Consider the following 15,602-nt stretch of genomic DNA (forward strand, 5'->3'; position numbering starts at 1 on the left):
TGAAGTCAGAATCCATTCTTGGGGAAGAGGGTAAGGACTTCTGGAACCCTCTGGTTCCACTGTAAGGGCAAATTTAGATTTGGGACACCTTTTTGAGGCAATTAGTCACCGCTGCATCTGTTTCACCCCTTAAATGCCGGCACCACTGTGCTGCAACCATGTGCATTGCAAAGTAGCCCGATTCCACTCTGAAACAGTCATGTTCGGAGGCAGTACTGCTACTCACAACAGGGAGACCTGTAGGCAAAAACCAGGTACTGAATTCAAGAGAAAATCATGAATGAGGCCATATCTTTTGAAACCGATATAGATTAAGGCTAAACAAAAAACAGTCGTGTATATACAAGCATGGCAACAACAGTATCAGGGTTTCCCCAGATTTGCTATAAATAATACAAATCTACTACAGGATTATTTTTCATGTAATATTGCAAAGCAGATATGTTAACCCTACCTGAGCCTCTTTTGCTGGGAATGGGGTGTAACACAAGTGACATGAGGCAGACGAGAATGTTCCATGAGCTTCAACTAGCTTTTTTTGAGGAATGCCAGCCACTAGAAAAGAACAGACAAAATGCAACAATGTATGTATGTATGAATCTATATGATGCAGTACCATGCATGTACTCAACTGTGTATCCTTATGGAAGCCTACAGATGGCTCGAAAGAAAAGCTGTAGAAGGAAAACCAAGAAAAGCCTTCCCAGTGTGGTGACTTACACAGCCTGGAATACATTTTATGGGGGGGGTTTATACTGTAATGGGTTTTCTCAGTCAACCAGCATGTGATATGATAAAATGACCACACCTCTACTGCAAATCTCTACAAGGGGGAAAAAAAAAAAAGTCCTCTTTTTTGGTGGATCTTGAACGACACAATTTACTTGTATGATGAATTTCAACAATTCAAAATAGATTTTTTATAAAAATTAGTATGAAATATTTACAATCTTCAAAAATAAACAAAGCTACAATACATATTGCGGCGGTGTCATCAGAGATGGTATTGCAAATCTAATCATGGATCATGCATGGTTCGCACTTGACGCGTTTCGAGATCAGCAAAAATCTCTTCAGAAGTGCTCAAGAAGGCATGACATATGATTCCATGTGAGGTAAAAACCACCAGAAAATATTAAACACAGATTGTTATGTGAACACAACCACGGATTTCTCATATATATCTCATGCAAAAATGATGAAAGAAAAATCAAAGAAAAAACAGACCAGTGGATGAAAGATGCCACCCAAACACCTCCTGAAGGGGCCCTCCCAAATGCATGGTCAACAAGATTACCTGCTGCTTGGTACTGATAGGGCAGTGCTACCATGAGTGCAAAGCGATGACCACAAGGAATTTGCATGAGAAAGTGTTGACCTGATAAAAATCAGGATTGAGATGTGAAAGACAGCCCAATATGGGGCAATATACCAGGTCTATCCAAAGAAGCATGCTTTATGGCTGTGAGATATACTGCAAATCTCTAGCATTTGAGCTACAGCCATGCCTTCTGTCTGTTTAAACCGCGAACTGTGTTGACACCGACTTTGGTCCATTTCCTTCATATAGGTCCATCCAGGTAATTTCTCCTGAATTTACAGAGCAAGAGCTCTCAACATAAGCCTGAATTGAGCTTTTATAAAATACAGACTTCAGCTTTATTAAATTTCATTTACAAATTAAAGCGGAGCACAAAATCTTTAAAATATATATGCCTCAATAGCCACAAAGGATATGAATCCACTACATTTACAAGACAATATCTAGGTCTGTAAAGGCATTTGATGCAGAGCTATGGAAGGGACCCAGCAGAACCACTCACTACAGTCTGCTTACAGAAAACTACAGGAGGGAGTGGATACAAGACCAGTCACCCTGCACCAGGAGAAAGAGCAGCAGTAGCTAGTCTTTATTAGAGGAAGTTCCTGTGCAGAGGCAAAGTTTCATGCTGGCTACCGCACAGATCTGAAAAAAAAAAAAAAACACAAAGCACACTAATAGTCAAGAATACACGACTTGTGTACTTAGACAATATTTGCTTATCCTGGAGTTGAGCTTTAAAAAAAAAAAAGTGTTTTGAATGCACACAGGAAAAAAAAAATAAAAAAAAGGGATAGGCTCAAATCCAAAAGTGAACATTTAAACTGCAGGAGAAAAAAAAAAATTTGGATCCACAACACTATCTGAACACCAGCAGTCTAGGCAGAGCCCTCCCTTCCAAATGCATGCTGAAGACCGATGTCATCAGGCTTCTCCTGCCCAATTTATTTGGTCTTCCTCTTCGACATCACAGGTAACAGAAGTAACTAGAACCTTCAGTGCAAGACAGCATGAAGGGCCCCCTGAACCCCCGCCATGGCCCTTCTCTATGAGCCCAGTGGCAAAATGCTAGGGCAGGGTTGCAAGCACAACCTTTGCTTTTGTTTTTTAGCAGGTGGGATATCAGGGGTCTAAGCAGGAGTGTATCATGAAATCAGTGGGCCCGTGTGCAGGATCAGAAATGTGCCCTAGGAGAAAAATAAAATTGAAAAAGTGCGTGGGGTTTAAATTGCACATGGTGTGGAGCATGGGCGGACTGACAACTCATGCGACCCCTGGGCAATAGGGGATCATGGGGCCCCTGTGTCTCTGCCAAAATTCAAAAAAGCCTATGAAAAAGGTACCAGGGGCGTCTCATGGGGCCCCCCTACTGACCCCGGGCAGTGCCCGAGTTTCCAAATGGTCAGTCCGCCCCTGGTGTGGAGTGTATAGCAGTAGAGGGGGGCACATTACATTATGGGAGGCAGCAGGATACATTACACAGGGGGTTCAGTAGGGTGCTTTACATGGGATGGGGGGGGGGGGGGGAGACACTGAGTATATTCTGTATACTCTATGCTGCTCTTGTGCTCTCTTTGTACATCTTCCCCCCGTACTGTATTTATACACTGTTCTTCTGCTATCTCGGTACCTGTACTAAAAACAAATACATATCCACTGTAAACTCACTACTGTCCTACTTTCCGCTCCTCTCTTGGTATCAATAACTGCACTGACCATGGGGAAGCCAGGCTCCACCCCATCACTGCCCCCTTACTAATTAGTTTCCAGATCTCTTACCCTTATTGGCTGCCATTGCTCAGTCCTGTGGCCAATTTAACTGGCCAGGAGAGATGAGGTGGCACGGTCTCTGCAACACAGCCCTGCGGGTCACTCTGGCTTGGCGTGGGTGTGTATACAGTGTTCCAGCAGAATCCAGGTGAGTGTCTCCGATTTGTAATGATGCTGAGCATGCACCTGCAGTCACAGGCGCAGCTGTGGCACCTCAGGGTCTCATCAATGTATGAAGTTTGGGTCAGGACACTGTGGGCCCCCCCACCCTCAGGGGGCCAGTGTGCAACGCACACCCTGCACACATCGATGATACACCACTGGGTCTTACAAGCCGACCTCAATGCACTGTTTAATTGGGCAAATATGTTGCAAATTAGGTTTAATGTTGATAAATGTAAGGTTCTGCACTTGGGGGCTAAGAATATGCATGCATCATACATACTAGGGGGGGTACAACTGGGGGAATCAATGGTGGAGAAGGATCTGTGAGTTCTGGTAGATCACAAGCTTAATAATGGCATGCAATGCCAAGCTGCGGTTTCGAAAGCGAGCAAAATCCTCTCTTGTATTAAAAGAGGTATAGACTCCAGAGAGAGAGATATCATATTACCCCGGTAGAAATCATTAGTAAGATCTCATCTGGAATATGCAGTTCAGTATTGGGCACCAATTCACAAAAAGAATATTGGGGAACTGGAGAAAGTACAGAGAAGGGCAACCAAACTGATAAGAGGTATGGAGGAGCTCAGCTATGAGGAAAGATTAGAGGAACTGAATTTATTCTCTCTTGAGAAGAGGAGATTAAGGGGGGATATGATCAACATGTATAAATACATCAGTGGTTCATATAGTGAACTCAGTGTAGAGCTATTCACCCTGAGGTCATCACAGAGGACAAGGGGGCACTCTTTACATCTGGAGGAAAAGAAATTTAATCTCCAAAATACAGAAAAGTTTCTTTACAGTGAGAGCTGTGAAAATGTGGAATAGATTCCCTCAAGAGTTGGTTCTGGCCAGTTCAGTGCATTGCTTCAAAAAAAAAAAAACAAAAAAAAAAAAAAAAATTCTTTCCCAGATACACAGAATATAACTGCTCGATACCAACATTTATAGGTGAAGTTGATCCAGGGAATATCAGATTGTCTCTTGGGGGGAATCAGGAAGGAGTTTTTTTCCCTGCAGGAGCAAATTGAATCGTGCTTTTTGCCTTCCTCTGGATCAACGGTGGGTGTAGGATTATAACTTTTTTTTTTTTAATGGTTGAACTGGATTGACTTTTGTCTTTTTTCAGCCAGACTAACTACGTATGTAAACAGACCTCTGATATTTCACCTTTGAGACAGAGAAAGGAGATTGAACACAGAGCCCTCTTGCTCTGTAGCCTCAGCTGCACAGAATGAACAGGAATAGCTCTTTACAGTTTGCTATGCTTCAGTTATGAACGGACAGAGTCAACGATTGAGATGGATCAGTTCAGACAAGGAAGCGGTCGGTAAATTACATTTTTACCAGCTCCTTCCTAGCTCTCCATCCTGGTACATGAGAGAGCACAGAGGCCGAAGGGCAGCAGAAAGAAGAAGAGGAAGCTGGATAGGTGGGGTGGCATATTAGAGGAAACTATGTCCTTCAAAAAGGAGGAGAAGCAGGCTTCCTGCGGCTACAGGAAGAAAATTGAGGGCATTGGTTCCTCTAAATGCTGCCCCTCCTATCCAGGTGTCCTCCTGCAGCATGGGGCCAGGTCACAATTGTGACCCCTGTAAATACGACCCTGGTAACAGTCTTTGATAACATTCTGCATCCTCCAACTCCCTTCATTCCAATTTGCATTTCAAGAGTTCAAACCTCAGGGGAAAAAAATAAATAGAAACACACATAATCCAGTAGGAAGGAATTCAACATGATCAGCAACATAGGCATTTGAGAAACCACAATGGGGCACTCTGCATCTGGGGGAAAATAAAAAAAAATTATTTTCCAGATATAAATAGGCTTCTTCACAGTAAGAGCCATGAACTGGTTGAATAGTCTCCCTCAAAAATTAGTTCTGGCCAGCTCAGTAGATCTTTTAAAAGAACTGGATGCATTTTTAAAAATTAAAAAAAAATGTAACTAGTTATTTAACATGTATAGATTTTCGATCCAGGGAATATCAGATTGCTTTCTGGGGGATCAGGAAGAAAATTTTTCACCTGCTGGAACAAATTGGACCATGCTTAATAGGGGGGGGGGGGGGGGGTTTAACCTCCCTCTGCATAAATTGTGGGTATATATTTTAGGAAGATGTAGGATATTTATTCCATGTCTTTTTTTTTTCTAACAATTTGATTTAAACTAGACGGACGTGCCTTTTTTCAGCCTATTATAATGGCGCATCTCTGAGCTGCCTTTTCTGGTCTCTATATTCAAACTGCTGTATCAAAAAGGGAGTCTTCCAGCTTAGTTTATGCATTTAATGCAGTCTGAAAGGTCCATTTCTCACCAATATGACAATGAAGCAGAGAAGGCAGCATTATAATAATATTGTTATAAAGATAGGTTTCTTTTGCCATGCATGAACTTAGTACAACCACCAGCTAAATCTAAGACCAAAGAGATCAGAGGATGCAGAATCTTTTTTGAAGACCGCTCCTAATGAAGCCAAGTAGGAAGCCCATGGACATCTTCCACTATTTATCTGGAAGACGGGGGGGGGGGGGGGGCAGATTTACTAAAAAAAGCAAAATAGTCTGTGCACTTCAAGCGCAGTTGCTCTAGATTGGAGGGGAACCCTGAAATAAAGAGAAGCTCTGGTGATTTCCATCATCCAAGTCGTGCACAATAAAAAAAAAAAAAAAGTTTTTTTATTTTCCTTGCATGTGATTGGGTATTCTATGTAAAGTGAAGCTTTACCTAATTCACTAAGCTCTGGAGAAACTGCATTTGCAGTGCACAGTATATCTGTCTTTAGTAAATCAACCTCAACGGTCAGTCTATCAGGCTTACGCCCAATATCATCCGAGGATGTTTAATCTTTTTATATACGCTTGTGTTCACAATATAAGATTTTCTGTACAACCAGTTGCAATTTTTACTATGTTGTGGGGCTACCCCTGAAACTGCACCTATTTTCAATATCACAGAGGCAACATGCCTCACTAGTTACAAATCAAACTACTTTACTTTTTGGGGATCACATAGATCCAAAGGAATATATAACTAAGTAATAGCAGAACAAAAAAACAGAGCAAACCAGATAGTGCAGATAAAACACTCAAAATTTATAAAAAAAAATAAAATTCCACTTGAGTTTAGGTACCTGGTTATGTGCTCTATCACCAAGTCCAATTTATGTTTATTTTGCCAACTAAAGAGTGTTTGATTGGCACTATGAGGAGTCTGTTTTGTCCTGAGAGTACCTTCAAAACTTGGGTACTGTGTCTACCTTTAGACCTGGGGTCCACATTAACTTGGGAATTGCCCATGTTTTTCATGCTGTTTCAGTAACCCAAATCTCCTGTCCAACTCCCTTCCCACTTTATTGTGTACCAGAAACAAGCAACATACAGTCCCATACCTCCCAACTTTCTGAGATGGGAATGAGGGACACTTATTAGGAACAGTATGTAGCCAAAAAGGATAATCCCCCCTGCAAGGAGAATTACACATACACAAAAAAAAAAAATTGCTGTTTAAATCCACAAGACGTTTTTTTGACTGCTACTATTCCTTTATATTGGCTTTGGAAATATTCAAATGCAGCAATTCAGAAAGTGGATGAAATGTTAAGCACTGTAAAATTATTTTTGATAGATACAAAGTGCATTTTATATACAGCTATAGATCAGACTAAAATGAGGGCCAAATGAGAAAGAGGGACTGTGTTCCAAATGAGAGAAAGTCCTTCGAAATCAGGGACAGTTGGGAGCCATGCAGTACATACCTGGTACTTTGCACAGTGCTCTACCTCCAAATGTGAAAGTGCCTATGATTAGGGAGGGTGGGAAGAGAGCCCTCAGCCCTGCATACACTCAGAGTCCATGCTTACAAAGGGATGTCTTTCATTGCCTCCGGTGCCAGAATAGAGCGACGAGGCTGTGAAAGGAAAGACAGTAGGAGCTGCAAGGAAGGACAGTAGGAGCTGCAAGGAAGGACAGTAGGAGCTGCAAGGAAGGACAGTAGGAGCTGCAAGGAAGGACAGTAGGAGCTGCAAGGAAGGACAGTAGGAGCTGCAAGGAAGGACACCCCTGTTACCATGCAAAAAATAAAGCAAGGTTTTAAGTTGATCTGTGCTGGCTGTAGTTTTCCCCTCAGTAGAAGCTTACTTCTTTCTAGGCCGTCAATATTTTGTGTATAGCACCTCAGCAGCAAGCCCTTCTCATGTAGCAGCCGCACAAAGTAGTGGATAGAATTAGGCTTGTATTTCCCAGGGTACAGCTCTTTAGCCAGGGTGAAGAAAGGTTGTGGGTTGTATGTGAAATAATCAATGTCAAAAATGGCTTCTGGGTACGGCACCCTGTACTTCTTCAGATTGTCATACAGGCCCGAGCCTGGTGTCCTGCAAAACAGAATTAGGAGGAAGTTAAAATGGACACTTTTCAATCCTCCCTCTTAAAGCTCCAGTAGTGGTCTCTGGTGGCAGAGACTTCACAATAGAAAAAACACTTTTTAAGCTAAAATTCAGGGCTGTAGTAGCTGAGGAATACCGGTTTTAAAGCGAAAATACATTTGTTTTTTCCAAATTTATTCTGAAAATGCTAGTTTCCTGGTTATCAATTATAGATTGGTTTCAATACTTAAATGAGTGCCACCCTCTTCTGCGGGGATAGTGCCCAGCGCACCCCACCCTCATCTCTACATCCCCTTTTAACTGCCAGTGGAGAAGCAAAGAGCATTATTAGAGTGCCACTTAAGTGACAGCTCTGAGTTTTCCAGTGAGCTACTGCCACCACATCCAAGATGGCAGTGGCCAGCAGCAGTTTCAGGACTTGTGGATATCTAGACAAGGCAGTAATTTATAGGTAAAATAACACTGATAATAAAAAAATCCCCATTAAATGTACAACTAATCTGATGGGCATATTATATTGTAAATTAATGATCTGTTGGCATGGATTGCAAGATGTAACTGCAAGTTTATTGATGCACACAGCATAGGGAGACAATTCTAGTCACTTCATTTAAGGGTGGCCTCATAGGATGTTGCAAAAAAAAAAAAAAAACAAAACAAAAAAAACAAAAAAACAAAAAAAAAAAAACAAACAACCTCAACCTCTTCAATACCGGCCATTTTTTACCCCTTTTCTGAAAAGGCCATTTTCAGCTTTTGGCACTGTTGCACCTTGAATGACAACTGCTCAGTAATGCAACACTACTTTTTTTTTTTTTTTTTTTTAAACCACACACACTTCTTCTGGTGACATTTAAATCACCACTAGGTTTTTTTTTTGCCAAAGACCAAAAATTTAGAAAATTTTTTTTTTGTTTCAGTTATCAAATTGGCAAAATTAAGCCTTCATAAATTTAGGCTAAAATGTATTCTGCTACATTTCTTTGGTGAAAATAACCTAAACCAGTGTATATTATTTAGTTGGTAACAAAGTCCACACGCGCGAGTTCCTGCACCTTTACTCTCAGAAAAAAGCCCTGGTATTTACAATTGTTGTGAGCTGTGATTGGCCCCAGCTAATCACATGTTGCAGATGGGCTGTGATGAATAAACGCCATCCATTGTTCACAATTGTCACAGTATGTCAACGGCCGGACATAGCAGGTGACAGATCATGCCCCAGATCTTCACATGGGGAGCATGCAAGGCATGTCCTGGGGAGGATATCCCAATCAGGTTTTGACAATAGGCCGGGTAGGAACTGGTTAAACAGGAAACATAGGGAAATAGTCCTGGCACCAGCTTAATCTTGAACATAAGCAAGGTTTGAAAGATAAAGAAGCTGTGTACTCCATAAGTGAATAAATTTGATGCCAAAAGTGCTTAAGATCACTTTATCTAGAGCAGCCCTGGAGTTTCTTAAAAGTACAATTCCTCTTTAAAAAAAGGACAAGGGGCCCAGGGCACACAGCAAAGTGATAAACATGATGATGAAGGGAAACAAAAGAAATCAGAAAATGGAGTATGCAAAACAAATGCAAGAAAAATTAGAAAAACCTAAAAAACTTAGACTTTTAAACAGATTACTCTTAAAAGTTCTGACTTTAAAGTTCACTAAAGACAGGGACTTGCTCATTTAAAAGTAGAAGGAATATGAAAATGAGGGGCTCCATTCCCACACAGTTAACATAATGCTTCCTGGATTATCTAAGGTTACATCTCCTCAAATACCAATGTAAAGTAACTTCAGAAAGTACATTTACCTTGCAGTACAGAAAATCTGCCACATAACCCACCTAAAATCCGGAATACCACTTGGCGTACTTATTCCAGCTCCAGCCATAACAATTATTTTCTTAAAAACATTCTTCAAAATTAGATCAGCGACATCTGTCAAGGTGTTGCATTTTAGGGAAGTTGGCACACTTTTTGTTTCAGGATGTTTCTTTCCTAGTGTTGGCTTGCCTTGTTGAGGTGTTCTAGGGAATAATAAAATCTGTTAGAGCAGAGAAGTACCCTACTTGTTCTTAGATTGTGGCATTGTGTAAAACTCATTGGATGTGGCTTCTTCAGCCAATAGTCCATAGTTAATGAGCACAAACTAAGCAATAAAGGTCAATATAAGCCAAGACTCTCAGATATTATCAGATTTTAGTTTTACCCCATTAACACATTTGTGTTTTATAGTGTGTGCTGTGAAGAAAAACAATGCACGAGTCTTTAAAACAAATGTCGAATGAGACTGTTCATATCTGTGGTGTGTTGGACTAATTTTACTTATGCAACATCCTCTAGGTAAGCTATATAGGCTTTGTTTTTTCTTTAGACAGAGGCTGGGTGGCAGCCTGGTATGAGTCAGCCTGGGAGTGCGTTGTGAGTTCACCTCAGGACCGGCTAGGAGGCTCTACAGGTCAGGTCTTGTGGAGCTCTCCAACCCTTCCAGAAATTGAGTACTTTCTGGAAGAATGGCAAAGGAAGAGGAGCCCCAGTTCATCAATGCAAGTTTGAGGGACCTTGGCCAATCCCCAGGCAGGAGGCAGGGCATGGTGATCGAGGACAACTCTTAAATTTGGCAGAGCCTGAGCAGCAAGGAGAGTCAAGTAGAAGATGGATTGAGAGAAGGCTGGAGTGCAGAGCCTGGGAGGGGGCCCCAGGGAAGAGAGCCTACCTAAAGGCTGGTTGCTGGAAAGGAGGATCTCCACTGCCCAAAGTCTCCTAGGGAGGATGTACTGAGCAGCAGGGAAGGAACCAGCCCAGCAAAAGGCCTGAAAGCAGCTACCAACCCACCAAGCTGACAGGACAGTGTGAGTACTCTTACACCCACTGGGCCAGATAAAAGGGAGAGGGCGGTCAAATACAAGACCCAACTAGTTCTTATCCAGGACTACATAACTGTCAGATCTTGAAATCCCTTGCCCAGGGATACCCTCAGTGCAGCTGGGTGAAAAAGGAGGAGGAGGATTCATCTGGGGTCTGAGGAGGTACACCATTATTATTATTATTATTATTATACAGTATTTATAAAGCGCCAATAGTTCGCTCAGCGCTGTACATTACAAAGGGAGACAGAACATGTGACAGAACAATACCAATACAATGCAAAACATGAGGGGATCGAGGGCCCTGCTCTTTCGAGCTTACAATCTAGGAGGGAGGGGGTGGTGGCACAGGAGGAGATAGCTGTGGGGGATGGAGTGGTTGGAAGAGTGGAGGAGGTCGGCAAGTTAGCAGGGGGTGGGGTAGGCTTCCCTGAAGAGATGGGTTTTCAGGGTGCGCCTAAAGGAGAGGAGAGTAGGTGATAATCTGATGGGTTGGGGCAGGGAGTTCCAGAGGATGGGTGACACCCTGGAGAAGTCCTGGAGGCGGGCATGGGAGGAGGAGACCAGGGAACTAGAGAGAAGGAGGTCTTGTGAGGAGCGGAGTGTGCGTGTTGGGCGGTACTTGGATATTAGGTCAGAGATGTAGTACGGGGCAGTATGGTGGACTTCAGTGCTCCTCAACAGAGTGTCGCTATTTTTGATCCATCTTTTTGTACAGTATTTTTGCTAAGATGTTTGTCCTCAAGTTTACAGTTCCTTGAGCATCCCATAGACCCCGACCCCTCTGCAAGTGTGGAAAATGCATATTGCCTGGCTGTGCAGAGCTTAAGGGGACCCAAACAAATCCAGCAGCCCTTAATAGGCTAGTGCTATACATAATGTCCATTTTTCTGTGCAGTTTCATGCACTCCGATTCCCACAACAACCAAAACACATGTAAACATCGCTACAATACCTGATAAATTATGAAAACACACACACACGGCCTTAAGGTAGTTTTAATCCAAAATAAGTGACCTCCTGTCAAAGAAGGCCTTGAACTAATTGCTCCCCAGTTCAACTTCCTACCCCTTGCAGTCCATAGCCATTTCACATTTTGAGGTTGAACATTATCATTAGTCACATTACAAGGCAGCTGTTAAGTATAGATGACCCCCCTCTTGCACATATTTCTCAACAAATCCTAATTGCCATGGTTTGGTGGATTTTAGTGGAAGTCCTCTCCAAAATCAAAACCACCTAGGTCTGCAGCAAAAGAGTACATTTACCCCAGTCTGCCAAAACATTCCCAAAATACAATATTTTGTTATCTACCTTACCTGGTGTGACCTTGCTTATCAGCCACAGAGAGTCGATTAATACTTGTTAAGAAGTCTTCTGGTGGAGAAATAGGATTTTCTGATGTGGTGGATTTTTGTCTGCTAGACTTGACAGAAATTGCTCTACTAGAAGAGGCAGTTGAAGTTTTTCTTGGCTTCCTCCATTTGTCAATATACTCTTTTTCCATTTTCGGTGACTGGAGAACATATGCAACACTTTTCATGGCCTTGGAGATTCGTAAAAAAAAAAAAAAAAGAAAAATGAGTTCAAAACTTTTCTTTATACAAGGATTCGTTTTTTTAAATCATGTTCAAAAGGTGACCCAATATTTGCATTCATCCTCTGCAATAACAAGGGACCAATACTGACCAATTCCAGAGAGGTCTTGTTATTTTGGATCATGCAATGAAGTGCTACAACCTCATTTTGATCTTGTATTATATTTCTAGTGACTTCCTGTGCTGGTGCAGTAAAGTTGCAAGTGAAACCGCAATAGAATCTTGACCTAAGATTCTAAACCTTCTCTGTTATACTGCATTCTTTCCACCCTGGGAAAATGTCCACTTACTTCCTCTTCTACCTGCAACCAACCAAATAGACAGGAAGGGAGGGTAATCTCCACAACAGGGGTAAAACAGTAGTAAAAACTTGGGGTAATCCTCACTCATATTTTCAAAGTGGAAACACACACACACTGGAGTTAAGCAAACAAAACTGGCTTATACTTGCCTGCTCTGTACAATGGAATTGCATAGAGTGACCTCGTACTGCCTATTCTTGGGTCTCCCACTTGCACCCGTCTCCTACTCTACAGTGAATGACCCTAAAGAAAGCCATTTTCTATGGGTGCACTCGTGTGGGCACCCTTCTGAGCCTCACTGTCTGCATCTATAGACAGTGCAACTCGACCCTGCTCCCTCATCACTGGTTTTGATTGACAGCAGCAGTAGGTTCCCCTGGCAAAGCCAGAGAGACCAGGAAGTTAAGGGTGAAAAAAATATGCAAATGGAAACAGTGCTGGATCAAACGAGGTCTCCGGTAAATAAAAGGGGGTGAGCATGGATAATGATGCTGAACCGTTTTTTTTTTTTTACCTTAATGCATGAAGAAAAAAAAACGTTTAATCTTTATAACCACTTTAAACTCAAGCTAAATTCTATACACTAAATAAGTGCAGCGACTCATCCATTTGGATAACTGCTGCTAAGGGTTCAGGAAGGCAAATCTATTGGGAGACCAGGCTGCTTCTGTTGGGTTTTCTGTTTACCCGAGCCAATGTGCTCTTGGATGCACTGAATAAAAACGGACAAAAACGGTAAAAAAAAAAAAAAAAAAAAAAACCACGCTTGAAGCGGTTGCAAAGCCTTAGTTTTTTTTTTTTTTACCTTAATACACTTATTATTATTATTATTATTATTATAATACAGGACTTCTATAGCGCCGACAGTTTGCTCATCGCTTTACATTATGGAGGGAGACAGTACAGTAACAATACAAGAGGGATTAGAGGGCCCTGCTCCTTGGAGCTTACAATCTAGGAGGGAGGGGTTAGTGGTACAAGAGGTAATTAGCTGTGGGGGATGGAGTGGTGGGAAGAGTATAGGATTCCAGTATTAGCTGGGGGCGGGGTAGGCTTCCCTGAAGAGATGGGTTTTCAGAGTGTGCCTAAAAGTGAGCAGAGTAGGCGATAGCCTGATAGATTGGGGTAGGGAGTTCCAGAGGATGGGTGAAGCCTTTAAGAAATCCTGGAGACGGGCATGGGAGGAGGAGACAAGGGAGCTAGAGAGTAGGAGGTCTTGCGAGGAGCTGAGAGTACGGTTTGGGTGGTATTTAGAGACAAGGTTGGTGATGTAATTAGGGGCAGTGTTATGAACGGCTTCATACGTTAGTGTTAGCATTTTGAATTTTATCAGTTGGGCAATTGGAAGCCAGTGGAGGGATTGGCAGAGAGGGGTGGCAGATACAGAGCAGTTAGTAAGGTGGATGAGTCTGGCAGCAGCATTCATGATAGACTGAAGAGGGATAGCCTGCGATGAGGTAGGCCAGTGAGGAGGGAGTTACAGTAGTCGAGGCGTGATATAACCAGGGAGTGGATAAGTTGCTTAGTGGTTTCCGTGGTTAGGAACGGTCGTATCTTGGAGATGTTGCCGAGGTGAAGTCTACATGAGTTTGGCAGCGATTGGACCTGGGGCTGAAAGGACAGATTGGAGTCTAGGGTTACACTCTATGCATTAAAGTAGAACTATAGGCAAAAAACTCTCCCCACCCCCCATTTTGAGTAGCACAAGGGTTTTTTTTCACCATCTATCCCATTGAGGAGATTTCCCTTCACTTCCTGTCCCATAGCCAAACAGGAAGTGATAGGAAACCCCTGCAGATTAAGGGAATTCCTTGGGGACTCCCAGGTCACCAGAGCTAGTGTCCCCATTGGATTAATTCCACTCTATCACTTTTCTGTGGACAACTCAAAGTTGGGATTGTCTTTTATTTTCAATGAGAACAATAAACATGAAAGGGGGAGTCTCTTTAATGGGTGCACAGGCAGCAATAAAAACTGACAGGTGTTCTCTTCCCTCTGCAGTCTATCTAAAACTATAAAATAAAGCCTTTAGTTATACTTTAAGGCAAAAAAACATGTGCTGCATGCGTTCCCCCCTCACCCCCCTTATATTTACTTGAGCTCAATTGAAATCCAGCGATGTGCATGAGAGCAGAGGCTCTCCCAGCTCTGTCCTGCCTCATTGCACAGACTGATGACGACTCCTTCTACGGTCAATTAAATTCTGTGATGAGATCGGGGGCGGGGCCTAACCACCCCATCTGTGTCAATGAACACAGACAAGGCAGCCCGGGAGTAAGCCCGCAGGAGTGCTTCCTGCTTCCTATGGGGGCACCCGAACAGGAGGAGCTTGGAACAAACAGAAAAACACCCCCCAAAAATAGGCAGACTCGATAGACCACTCTTGTCTTTTTCTGCCATTACTTTTCTATGCCTGCAGGGGAATTTAGAAGAAGAAGAGTGGGGCTGCTCTGTGCAAAATCATTGTACTGAGCAGGCAAGTATGACATGTTTATTATTTTAAAAAAAAGCAAACCTTTAAATTTACTTTAACCACTTCAACTATGGAAAATGTTACCCCTTTCATGACCAGGTCATTTTTTGCTATTTAGCACTGTGCTACTTAACTGGCAATTGTGCTGTCATGCAATGCTGTACCCAAGCAAAATTTGTAACCTTTTTTTCCACACAAATAGAGCTTTTGGGGGGTATTTGAACATCACTGGGTTTTTTTTAGTTTTTACGCTATAAATGAAAAAAAGGCTGAAAATACAAACCTTTTTCTTCTTTTTGCTATAATATATCCAATAAAAAAAAAAAAAAAAAAAATTTGGCCAAAATGTATTCTGCTACGTCTTTGATTAAAAAAAAAAAAAAAAATCCTGAAGTGTATATTGACTGGTTTGCATGAAAGTTATAGCTCCTACAAAACTAGATATATACGGTTTTCTTTTTCTCTAACAGTGATCAGCAACTTATACTGAGACTGCTGCAGGCACCCTGACACTACCATCACCAGATCACTCCCTCTGTACAGAGCTCTGTGTTGTTAACCAACACAGCTCTGGGCAGCCAATCAGCAGGTCCCAGCCATGAATCATTGGGCAGAACTTGCTGACAGACTCCTGCTGTATACAATCACAGTGGATGCCAGCAGGCGGGCACTCACCCAAAACCCAGAAGTAGGCAGTGACTTACCCGTATGTCACTTTGCCTACAGCGGCT

General features: G+C 42.3%; 1 protein-coding gene across 1 annotated transcript in view; it reads right to left on the bottom strand.

Moving 5' to 3' along the window:
* The window catches only part of LOC149467783 (uncharacterized), a 46,527-nt gene that overhangs the window by 12,906 nt on the left and 18,019 nt on the right, over positions 1-15,602 (bottom strand). Inside the window, exons 6-9 of the mRNA XM_089671214.1 lie at positions 11,818-12,095; positions 9,476-9,658; positions 7,396-7,628; positions 455-555 (exon numbers count right to left, since the gene is read on the bottom strand). Coding sequence (XP_089527340.1) covers positions 455-555; positions 7,396-7,628; positions 9,476-9,658; positions 11,818-12,095 — 795 coding nt within the window. The remainder of the gene's footprint in view (positions 1-454; positions 556-7,395; positions 7,629-9,475; positions 9,659-11,817; positions 12,096-15,602) is intronic.

The sequence above is a fragment of the Staurois parvus genome, unplaced genomic scaffold, assembly GCF_062004578.1.
Source record: "Staurois parvus isolate SC_StPar_1 unplaced genomic scaffold, SC_StPar_1.0 ptg000101l, whole genome shotgun sequence".
In the NCBI taxonomy this organism is placed as follows: Eukaryota; Metazoa; Chordata; class Amphibia; order Anura; family Ranidae; genus Staurois; species Staurois parvus.